This window comes from Somniosus microcephalus, chromosome 12 (assembly GCF_052327205.1).
Source record: "Somniosus microcephalus isolate GS21.2 chromosome 12, FLI_Smic_1.0, whole genome shotgun sequence".
NCBI lineage: Eukaryota > Metazoa > Chordata > Chondrichthyes > Squaliformes > Somniosidae > Somniosus > Somniosus microcephalus.
In genome coordinates this window covers 69,688,856-69,701,543 of record NC_140998.1, presented here as the reverse complement: position 1 = coordinate 69,701,543, position 12,688 = coordinate 69,688,856, and the positions used below count along the sequence as shown (strand labels likewise).

General features: G+C 37.4%; 1 protein-coding gene across 18 annotated transcripts in view; it reads right to left on the bottom strand.

The window, feature by feature from the left end:
* Nucleotides 1–290: 290 nt before the first annotated feature.
* mark3a (MAP/microtubule affinity-regulating kinase 3a) overlaps nucleotides 291–12,688 on the bottom strand; it is a 223,778-nt gene continuing 211,380 nt past the window's right edge. For 10 of the 18 annotated variants that reach the window (XM_086003038.1, XM_086003040.1, XM_086003039.1 and 7 more), the window contains 2 exons: nucleotides 4,899–4,943; nucleotides 291–1,858 (listed from right to left, as the gene is read on the bottom strand). In XM_086003038.1, the coding sequence (XP_085859164.1) occupies nucleotides 1,513–1,858; nucleotides 4,899–4,943 (391 nt within the window). In that variant the 3' untranslated portion in view covers nucleotides 291–1,512. Of the gene's footprint in view, nucleotides 1,859–4,898; nucleotides 9,661–9,766; nucleotides 9,854–12,688 lie in introns of all 18 variants that reach the window. The other 8 variants (XM_086003043.1, XM_086003046.1, XM_086003052.1 and 5 more) reach the window with 4 other exon arrangements.

Sequence of the window (12,688 nt, the reverse complement as noted above, 5' to 3'; positions counted from 1 at the left end):
TTACGGTGTTTGAAACAAGGATTTCCAAAATGAGTGGGAAAATTGCAATAAAAAGATTTGAGTTTCCATTTCACCGGCTTGGATTTATATCATTCCATATGTGCTGTTCGCTGTTTCAGTTGGTAGTGGGCTAGTCAGCAATGTACTTCTATAGAACCACTTTTGTAAAAAGGAAAAACATTAAGGACAAAATATATACACCTAACACACTGATGTAGAGGTTATATTTTTGTGTGCATACTTACATGCATATTTTTCAGTGAGTAACTTGATGTGTGACATTGCAGAAATACATTTTAGTTTTTTTTCCTTTAATGAAGAGATCAGTGAACCTTAAATGCTGACAACTTACATTGATTTTGTAACTCCTGGCTCATTACAGAACATTAAAAAAAATGAAAAAACAAACTGTATAACAATATGATGCTGTCCGCAAAACTAAGTTACATTATTTACATTCCAAAGGACAGTGCTGACAATTTGAAAAAACATAAAAATCGCATACTTAAATGAATATTGTCCCATAGTGCCCAACTGTTAAATTACAAACTCAAACATTGTTACTCAGCTAGTATGTGTGGAGGACAAACTGTATTCTGTATTAACAATAATTACAGCTAAATAAAGTACGGCCGAACAAAAATGTTTCCAATCTAAGCTTTACTGTAAAGAAACCAAAACAATAAACATATAATTTTATGCCCTAATTGATTAAGGAACAGTCTTAGATGATGATATTTTCTACAATAGAGAAATCCTAAGTGTGGTTTAGCATCTGTGATCTACAGTACTTAAATCATTTCCAAATCACAGCACCCCTGGCTTAACACAGGTAATTAATATCATTCACAGGCCTAAATACAGCTGAAAATGTTCTTCCATTAGCAGAGCTTGCTCTTGTTTTAGAATATATTGTTTTACAGAAACTACTAGCCCGTAGGTACATACCTCCACTGTCTGAAGGCCGTTAAACACAACTGATGGAAAATGAGTTTATTTGTTTTTTACAATTCATTGTCTTTGAAAAGCTAAGCACCTGAATCAGTACTAACAGTGGAAGATATACAAGTTTGAAAGCACAAGAGTATCCCCATGTATCCCGTTCAACAGCATTTTAACTGGAAGGGTTTTTTTTTTAAACTGTTTTTTAATTACAGGAATCATACTTACATAGGACGAATAATTTCAGTTTGTTTCACAAGTAACTGACTCTAAGCTAATTACAAATGTTTGAAGTAACTGAGATGAAGGGGCAAACTGTTCAGGTAGTAGGATACTGAATGCTGTAGTGCACTTTAAAAAAAAAGAAAATCTATTCTTTGATCAACTCCCCCCCTCCCCCCCACCCCCAGCAGCTTGAGAATTCCCATTGTTTTACAATACCATGATCTGAAGTTGCAGAAGTTATTGTGTAAGCATTATCCTATAAATTTTCTTCAATAAATTTCCACCAGTGTTCAGAAAAAAAACACTCATGAAATGCTGCTTAAGAAATTATAGCGTAACCATATTTTACAGCCTTAATTCATTGGCAATTTTGGAAGCAATGTTTTTGAAAGCTATGGATGTTCCTGATATTCGCTTAAAACGAACTCCATTAAGTGACAGTCTTGGCAGTTTGCAGACCTCCATCTCCCACTGGACAAGGTTTTCTGCATGCCCATCGCCATGGACACAGAAGAGCAAGAAACGCTCACGTTGTTCATAATCACAATTGTTTGCATCAAGAACCTTTCGTATCTCCCTCATCATGTCATTGGGATCCATGGAGCTGGTTGTTTTCATACTCCAGGTAAATCTGAGTGAACGGGGCTTTGCTTCCTTGATTTCGTCTTTTTGATCCCCAGATACATTGCGACTGCAGAAAACAAAAAGATTGGGCAACAAAATGTTAGAACACTGATTTACATGGTCTTGCTTCTACTCCTTTCCTCCATTTTTATAAATACACGTAATCAACAAGTACAAGCTAACTCCTGCAGTGTGACATTCTAATAACCAAGTTGAAAAATACTATATCTCATTTCTTAAAATGTGAAAATGCTACAAGAATGAACTTTATTTTAATTAAGTGTTGCTTTGTTAATGTAGACAAATTTACGACGATACTTTTGGGCTGCTGCATTTTCACATCATTGCAAAGAGATTTCAGATGCGTATCAACGTCAAAGCAGTAGTATATCCTGGAGTCGATGACCTGACTCCCGAGCACACAAAAGCAAAGTGGTGAGAGCGCTTCTAGTCGGCAGTCTCACACTGCTTGTGCTCTGCACCGTGAAGTATAACTCCAGTCTGGTGCAATGCTAAGCTTAAAAAATGTCAGCTGTCTGTCATAAGTAAGATCATGGAACTTTTTAAATTTAGTATGGCATGTTTTTTCTGGGGGGAAAGTGAATGCTGCTTGCATCTCCCAACATTAAAAATGAGCTATCGTAGAAACACATAGGCATGGGAATGCAATGCGTAGCAAGGTGCAACAGTCTAAAAATAGCGGGCAAATCATTTAAAACAGAGATGAGGAAGAATTTCTTCACTCAAAGAGTGGTGAGCCTGTGGAATTCCCTGCCACAGAGGGCTGTGAAGGCTAATTCAATAAATATTTTCAAGAGAGAATTGGATATATTTCTGAAGGCTAAGGGGATTAAGGGTTACGGAGAAAAGGCGGGGACGGGGTACTGAACTGATAAGATCAGCTATGATCTCAGACGAAGATCAGCCATGATCTCATTGAATGGCGGAGCAGGCTCGAAGGGCCGAATGGCCTACTCCTGTTCCTATCTCTATGTTTCTATGTAAACTGCACATTGCAATCTACAGGTGCCCGTCTCAGTCTTGTATATGTGGTACACCAGCAGTGTAAAATGCCATTTTCATTTAAAATCTTAGATTTATATATTAAAATATATAAAATGTAGCTTTGCACCAGTCAAACTGTAATATTCAAGGTCTAACAACTAAAGCTTTCTAAATAATTAACAAATATTTTCAAAAATATAGTCCAACATTTATAAAGAAACCTTTAAAAGGAAAAAAAATAATCTGCTGTGCCCATAGGTGGAGCTATGGGATCATGTTACATAAAAAAATTCAACCAATTCAATTTAATTTCCAAAACATTTTTTTTGACCAGCCAGACATCTGACATGCACAGAAACCCATAATCATGTTTAAGAGTCTCCAAACCAAACTATTGAGAAATCCACAAAGGTAGAGTTGTTATTTGGATTGTGCACTCTCTCATTGTAGGGGCGCACCCTAATTACCAAAGCCCCTAGAACTTACGCGCAGGCTGGTATTAGCCAAGTGTGCAAGAGTTTAACTGACTAAAATTATGTACCTTACTTGCACAGACCACTGGTAGGCTTCCCGCTGCTCATCTAGCTCACTCAGTTAGGCTTTGATTTGCAGAATTAATTGGAGCCAAGCACGAAGAGCCCCAGCTCCCTGTGGCAAATCCCCCTCTCCAGGTCCCATTGATGAGCTGGGCTAACTGGTCACTTGTTAACACTGCCATGGAGCAAGGCTGACCTGCCTGGCTCAGGTATTGGTTACTAAGTATGTCAGAGAAGTTTAATTAGTCTCCAGTCTTCCATTGCCAAGTAAGTCCCCACTCACAGTCCCCATTCCCCTCACTACTTGGTAATCAGACAACTCAAAATCATGGGTTTGATTTCCTGGTAGGCAAACAGCAAGTACCAGGAACTGCTCCCGAACAGCATGGTGAGCAACACAATTCATTATAAAAAGTGTGTGTTTTGCCACCATCTTCGTGTCCACAGCATGAATGCGTCCCACTAGTTGGGGGATGCATTGCAACTGCTTTCCTCTCTGTAATCTAATTAAGGAATGCACAGAATTGTGGCTGTATGATTATATCGTCAGGTCAAACTGTCCAGCAGCTGTCAAGCCAAGCTTCAGTTTCTTCAGAAGCTATTTAATAAACAGTCACCTTCAGTATGGTGGGAGAATCTATTGTTATATTGGACCAGCCAGCTTGATGTTCTAGATGTGCAAGCCCAATGCCACTTACCAGACTTGCGCATCATCAACTGCTTAATCCAGGTCTTTGTGGCTCGATGGGACCATCATGCATCACCTCACGTTTACTTTTCAGAACAAATGTAATCTACCTTCCATAAAAGGATTTTAGAATGTATGCAATGGGAGTACTTCTTCACTCTTGATACAACAATGATCTTACTTATGCACCAGTTTGGTCATCAGGATGAAAGATTTTAACACTGAGAAATGAAAAACTCTCTCTATTTGGACATCTACAGTGTTAGCATCAAGCATTCCCAGGTATAGCATGGGTTAGCTGCAGAGTTCAGTTACCCTTTCTTTGTTTAAGCATGAGTTTTTAACTTCACCCTCAGAAGCTAACACACTACTGCACTAATTTAACATTTCCATTGCTCTTTTATGAGCGTATTTTGTCCGTGAGTCTTTCCCACTTGGAATTGGGCAAGCTAATTTGATGTAGGGCCCTGACAGCAAGTGGGTGGATACAACTTTTATCCGATCAGCCTAGGGTGGATTCAAATCGCGGTCCTAAATGTTAAAAGGGTAGTCCTCAAATATTGGGTCCCAATTTTTATTTAAATTGCCCTGGATTAACAATGACGAAGTATTAAAAACCTACAAATAGATTTCATTCTTCCACTAGCCTTCAATGCATGTATAATTGTAATAGTGATGGCTTTGTTGAAAACCTCTACTTTATACTTTCAATATTACATATTACTACATACTAAATGACAACCAAAATTTCAACAATTTTATGAAAAGTATCAACATTTCCTGAAAATATGTAGTTCAGGAATCAAGCTACACACATTCTGACAGGCTAATATTTGGTTGCACTGAGGTACATTTACTAAATATATATGTATTCTCACCTTGAGCCCTCAAATCTCCCGTTTCTCTCAGGTTCAGTTGGGACCCTCAATGAAAGCAATCCGAAAGCACAAGTGAGTAAAGAAAGAAGAAAATTCTTAAGCTTGTGTTATTTAGGCTGTTGCACACTAAGACTGCACCAAAGAATCGCATGTGTGATGCAGACAGAAAACATGCATTTTCTTATGACTGACAGAAAGCTCTATCCACTTAATCACATTTTCAACATGGAACCCTTTGTAAAATCACAATGCTGGTAAGATTGATTTGTGATACTCTGATACAGCAGGGGCCACTTATCATAAGAAAAACCTGCTGAACTGCTTGCTACAAACATAACCAGTGTGATCTATCAAGATTAGAAAGTAAATAAGTTTGTGCTTTTTGGGGAAGGTGGAAGAAAGTAAACATAAAAATGTTGAGGATGCTGTACTGCAAATGATGACATACTGAGTACTAATCACTAGCAGCAACAGGGAGAAGCAAGCGTCAGATCTATATAACATCGGCGAGTAAGGCTGCAAGAGATCCAGTAGCTTGTTTTTAAAAACAATAACAATTTGCATTTATATAGCACCTTAGCATAGAAAAATGTAAGCTGAGCTAAAGAAGCACAAGTTATGAGGGGTGTCCAAAAGCTTGGTTGGGGTCTTAAAGGAGGAAGGGAAGGTACATAGGTTCCAGAAAGGGGAACGCTAGGTTACCGATGATGGATTGTGGGTGGGGGGAGGAGGTTACAGAGATAAGCAGAGGCAACACCATGTATAGAGATCTAAAGAGTAGGATAAGAATTTTGAATTTGATGTATTGGGGGATCGGGAGCCAATGTACGTAAGTGAAAACGGGTAAGGATGACTTGGTGTGAAATAAAATATGGGCAGCAGAGTTTTGGATGAGGTGGCGTTTATGGAGGGTGGAGGATGGGGGGGCCATCCAGTGCAGATTTAGAGTATTTGAGTCTGATGGTAACAGACATGAATGAGGGTTTCAGCAGCAGATGGGTTGAGGTAGGAACAGAAGTGGGTGGTCTTTGTAATGGAGGGGATATGATGTCAGATCCTGAGCTCGGAGTTGAATAGGACACAGAGGTTGCAAACACTCTGAATTTTACTTCTTACATCTGTTAAAAAGGTAACCTATTTTAAGAGAATTCTTGTTCATTTAAGCTAGTAGAAATCTAGTCCATTGCCTCTGAACGCAATTCGAAAGTCAGAGCATCAGAAGTAGCATATAGTTCTACAGCTTCCAAACATATAAACATCACTACAAATTGTAACATTTAAAACTACAAAATAATTAGTTTACTTAAGGTGAGCAACAGCAAAGTGCTAGAGAAGATGAAGACAAAACACAGAAAATCCAGCAGTTTTAATCAAAGCTGAAAACTGGATAATTTTTACCACATATTTACTCATGCAAATAGCTAATTACTCAGGAACTAATTTTCTCTAAAATGGAGCCTCAGATTTCAAGATAATGCACCATTTTTGCACCACCCAAAAATGCTTCATGCTATCTTTCCTGTTATATTTCTAACATCTCCTCATACAATTACAATTCGTGTAAATTCGTGTAAAATGAGTAGAGATGCAAATGAATCAAAACATGCTGGCGCCAAACTCAACTATCAAATCTTACTTTAATATTTGGATTTCAGTGGTTATAGATTTTAAACTAGAAATTAAGCAAGAAATATTATCCACAAAATGTTGCTCAGATAGAACTATGGCGTAAACTACAATAATACACCTTTGGAATCAGACAATCAAGGCAGATTCCTTAATATATAATTTCCAACTGAGACATTCTTAAACTTGATTTGCCATAACAATGAAAAAGTTGCTGTAAGCCTACCACCTGATCTGCCAGGATAATTAACTTCAGATAAAGCCATCATCAGATTCAAGCAGATAAATTCTGTGCACCAACCTATTAACTCCTATTGTACAGAATTATCTCTATCCAAGCACAATGCTTAAATAAAGGTCCCATTTCAAGCATAAAATGTTTCAATTATTTTTAATATTAAATACAACTAGCTGCCAAAATCACATACAAAGTAGGACATTTTAGAAGTCTAACCATTTTTATCCAATTATGTGCTTTGGTTAAGGGTTTTTGATTGATCACACTAAACTTGGAGCCTAATAAAATTACAATCCAAACAAAACACTTTTTGGAAAACTAGTTCAAATTTAATCAGAATTAACACTACAGTGAGTTGTGAGGAGGATACAAGGAGGCTTCAAGGCGATTTAGACAAGTTGAGTGAGTGGGCAAATACATGGCAGATGCAGTATAACGTGGATAAATGTGAAGTTATCCACTTCGATAGGAAAAACAGAAAGGCAGAGTATTATTTAAATGGTGATAGATTGGGAAATGTTGATGTACAAAGGGACCTGGGTGTCCTTGTACACCAGTCACTGAAAGCAAACATGCAGGTGCAGCAAGCAGTTAGGAAGGCAAATGGTATGTTGGCCTTCATTGCAAGAGGATTTGAGTACAGGAGCAAGGATGTCTTGCTACAGTTATAAAAGGCCTTGGTGAGACCACATCTGGAGTACTGTGTGTAGTTTTGGTCTCCTTACCTAAGGATATACTTGCCATAGAGGGAGTGCAGCGAAGGTTCACCAGACTGATTCCTGGGATGGCAGGACTGTAGTATGAGGAGAGGTTGGGTCGACTAGGCCTGTATTCACTAGAGTTTAGAAGAATGAGGGGATCTCATTGAAACGTATAAAATTCTGTAAGGGCTAGACAGACTGGATGCAGGGAGGATGCTTCCCCTGGCTGGGGGGTCTAGAACGAGGGGTCACAGTCTCAGGATATGGGGTAGGACATTTAGGACTGAGATGAGGAGAAATTTCTTCACTCAGAGGGTGGTGAACCTGTGGAATTCTCCACCACAGATGGCTGTGGAGGCCAAGTCACTGAATATATTTAAGAAGTAGATAGATTTCTAGAAACAAAAGGCATAATGGGGTATGGGGAGAGAGCGGGAATATGGTATTGAGATAGAGGATCAGCCATGATCATATTGAAGGGCCGAATGGCCTACTCCTGCTCCTATGTTCTATGTTTCTATATAATGTTCAGACATCTCGTGGCCACTAAAGGGTAATATGTTATCAAGTCAATAATTCAACTAATAATTAGATCCCTGGGTGGAGCGAATTTTCTCTTAAAAATGGGAGAATCCCTATTTTTCTCTGAAATTAACAATGCATAATAGAATTGCATATTTCAAAGCCTGTTGGCAGGTTTATAGAATGAAACAGGAATTCTCCCTTTTTTGTTAGAAGAGAAATTACAGGCCCTGCCCTTTAACATCTCCACTACCTTTACTATCAGTAAGGCAACAGACAAACCTTTGCTCTGGAGGTAAAGATGGAAATAACTGGCATGAAGTATCAGTAATGTGATTTTTAATTAGCCATTTTGTGGGATGGAAGGAGAAATGGATAATTTGAGTTTAAAGGAATATGGATTAAAACTATGGTGTAAAATTTATGAAGTGGAATTTGATTTTCAGGTTTAACTCAGCCTGTTGTATGTGCATTTCCACTGGGCATTCAAATACATTTTCAGCAGGCTAAAGGTTAATCTTAAATGAATACTATTTGTCACTAATCTTTAGTGGGAAGTTCAACTAAATACTGAGTTTCTCTTAAATAGTTTAACTATGAATGTTAGCATTTTCAACAAAGGACACATTGTAGTGAATGCACAGGCTTATAGATGAAAATGCCTTGACTGCAGATAATCCCACAGGCTCAATAAATCTACAATGCAAGTTAACATTAGATTTAGCTGCCAAAACAATTTAAGAGACAAAGAAAACATTCTTACAGTTACCATTTTCAGGGCATCCTACATATTCTGTATAATATCTGAAACAATCCCTTCAATGACAATATTTCTGTGAACTTCATAGTCATTTACTAGTTCACATATATAATTCACTGATAAACACAATGACATAGCCACTAATACAACACAGGGAAGAAAGGAAATCTGAATCACAATGGAAAGCAAACCAGATACGAGTGATATAGACTAAAGTTCCTGTATCTAGAGTCACAACAGCTAATTGTTTTATGCACAATATTGCAGCTTAATTTCATGCTGACAATCTTCAAGTCAGTTGATATATTAAACTACAATGAAACAAAAATATATTGATTTTTCCTTCCAATGCAAACTATAAAATAAGTCAGACTCTCCTCCCACTGTGTGCATGTTACATGTGCAGTATTTTTACACAGAAAAGTACTTTTATGAATAAACCAAAAGTGTGGACTCCTTAAATTAACATTTGAGATTCATTGCTTCCAGAAACATTTCCTTAATAAATACGCAAATATTTTATTGCTTAATTGCATTGAAATTATATCTCAATTACGGCCTAACCCATACCTGTCCCTTTTATTTGAATTCAGGGCTGACCAAATAATCTTTAAAATGTGATAAGAAGCAACATATTGAAAGTAAAATGGCTTCTTAGCAGAGAAACATTTTTGTTTATTTAACACATCCTAAACTGGTATGTGAGCAAATAGAATATCAGTTCTTAAAACTGGCTTTCAGATGGGAATTTCTTAATTATGTGTTAATTCTGACTGTTATCATAACCTAACACATTAATTTCTTGGTACTGTTCAAAACAATTCTGTATGAATCACAAAGCATCTAAAGTACTGATTTTTAACTTACTACTGTATTTATATTTATAGACAGTGAAAAGTCCTTTTGATCTCAGATCTGGAAGAGAAGAGGAATTCTAAACATAAAACAGGGTTTGTAAGTGTGTAAGGAAAGAATTTCAGAAATAATTGTCAAGAGGAGGAAAGATTTAGAGGCTGAAGACTTACTAACAGTCTTTGATCCTTGTGGAGGAGTATTTGCGGGCACTGATTTGTTCGAAGTCTGCCGTTTTGATGGGTCAATAGTGACCCTGAGAAGAGGAAAAATGTTGGAGAATTAAACTGTACATATAGATTAATCAGTCTGACAGAAGTCAGCACATTGTGTGCTGGTGGTCCCACCTTGTTACCTATAGCTGAAGCAACTTAAAACAAAATTAGAAAAAAAACTAAATTAATCCAACTTCCTCATCACTGACCAAAGATGCACTAGGTTCTCACACAACTACTTAACTACCATCCTCCTCAGTAGTTTCAAAATGGTCACATTAACCATATAACTGATTCAGAGTGAAGCTCAGGACAAATTCTGTAGTAGTGTGAAATGTATTTCACGTGTGCAATGTAATTCAAGTGCTGAGTGGAAATACAGCCTCTATTTTCATCTTTACAGAAAACCTCAGAATTTTGCGAGTCCCACCCATCTCTATGATCGTTATTACTTTCTCTCTCTTTTATCTTTCACTCTGAACTCCTACCACCCCTCTACCTCACTCGCTCTCATTTGAAATGGTGGAAAGGCAACCAATACCACCAAAAAATAGGTTAACTGGTCATTTATCCCACTGCTGTTTGTGGGACATTGCAAATGTGCAAATTGGCTCCTGCAGTTGCTTAACCAACAGTGACTACATTTAAAAATAACAACTGTCTGTGAAGCACGTTGGAATATTTTGAGGACATGAAAGGTGCTATATAAATGCAAGTTCTTCCTTTCTTCCTTCCTTCCTTCCTTGTGGAAAGCACCTTGTGTTTGATTGATTAAAAAAATAATTTTCCGGCTATGGGTGCCGCTGACAAGGTCAGCATTTATTGCCCATCCTTAGTTGCTCTGAGAAGATAGTGGTCGGCCTTCTTGGCAGTTTGATACAATTGAATGGCTTGCTAGGCCACTTCAGAAGGCAACCACGTTGGTATGGGACTGGATTTAATTATAGGCCAGACTGGGTAAGGATGGCTGGTGTCCTTATTAAAAGGACATTAGTGAACCAGTTGGGCTTTTGTGACAATCTGACAGCTTCATGGCCACTTTCACCAATGCCAGTTTCTTTTATTACCTTTTTAAAAAAAACTGAATTAATATTCTCAAACTGCAATGGTGGGATTTGAACTCATATTCTCTGGATTATGACTCTTCACAAATAATGGCCTGAACAAGTGTTGGAATGAATCCTATTCTGAGTTACACAAATGAGTTTTATCACCAGCAATCCACCCCATTTTAATACTTTTTTGAAGTAACACCATTTAAAATTAATTTTCCTTTGGGAGGCTGGTGGCTCCTGGCATAACTATTTAGACTTTGAATTCTGTCAGTGTAAGAATAATTAATGAAATGATCTACAGACAGGTATAAAATGTTAGTTCACTTAAATTTAAATGTTAGAAGCAACAGCAGTATCTTGAAGGTTATCATCCAGATTTGGAGGTGGATAGGTGGTTCTCAGTCATTAAAAACTGTAGAAACACCGTAGTTATATTTTATGAACATTAAGAATTGCTGACACATCTTTTTAGTACATACTGTATGTGATATCCTCTTTCAAAATCCTGTATCCAGGATCGGAAAAACCTACCCAAATAGTTGTATAATTGACAGGGTGAAGTATACTTTATATAGTTAATAATAAAAAGAATCACTTTTTTAGAAGCAGTGGGGGGGGGGGGGGGGGGGGGAGTGGTAAAAGTTTTGCACACTACAGATTACAACAATTCAAGAGATCTGTTTTTTTGGGGGGGGGGGAGGGAGAGAAGAATTTTGTGTTCAAAGTGAAGAATGCAATCCTAGCTAAAGCAAAAAACTTTCCCTATTTGTGCACTCTGTATTTTCAAGCTCTTCCAAGTAGAGCATGACCAGATACAGGGTTGAGCCCTCTTCAAAATCTTCCAACAACGTATGTTAACCCAGTCTTCAGAGAAGCACCCTTTATTGTATCAGTTTCAATTTTTCTACTTCGTACACCAACCATTCTGAGACAGAAGCCAAATTGTGAGTAGTATTATGCTATAGTCTCCAGCAAGTAGGTTGGGATTGCTAAACTTATTTCATTTGGGATCCTTACATTAAGTAGAGGGAGAGACTGTCAATCAATCAGTCTGGCCTAAATGCTCGATGTGAAAAGATAGTGTAATAATCATCATCAACGTAGCTGTGTGGCTGTGCTGTGGTCTGGAAGTCCCGCGCAGACCGCTCACTGGCTTTTCAATGGAAGAAAATGCGCATGTGCGAAAATTTGAATGGGCTGCGCAGTCAAAGGGACCGCGCATGAAAAAAATTAGAGGGAACATTGGTAATAATATAATCCTACTTAAATTAATTGTTCTGTCCCATGTTATTATGATAATTTTTTAATTTGATATATTAAAAAAAATCAAATCAGTAATCATGAAAACTCACATTTTAAAAACAAAGAATGCAATATATCCTAACTCCCAAAAAATTACATTGCTTTGTCTTTGGAAGTATAATTAACATAAAATTATTGAAAATTTGAAGGTTAATTGTGATGTTCTAAACAATTAACTTATGTGCAGGAGATAGGAATACAAGGAAGTCTTTGACGTTCGTGAACAAGAGTTTAGTCATCAGCTGCAGCTTAAGATTTTGGGAACATAACTCAAAGAAAAGCGAACACTCAATGTTTATTAGTTGTGAGCTTACTTCATCAGATAACTAAGAAAATTCCAGTATTTCCTTTGGTCAGTGATAATGAAATGGTTTGCAGTGATTGAATAGTTTACAAATACTGTATCATCAAATCTTTGAACAATAAGTCATTCTGGACATTTCTTCCATTAAAATCAAGAGTGTTCTGAAATGTACCTCTGACTGGTCTGTAAATCCCTCCTCAAATCTGGATATTTTA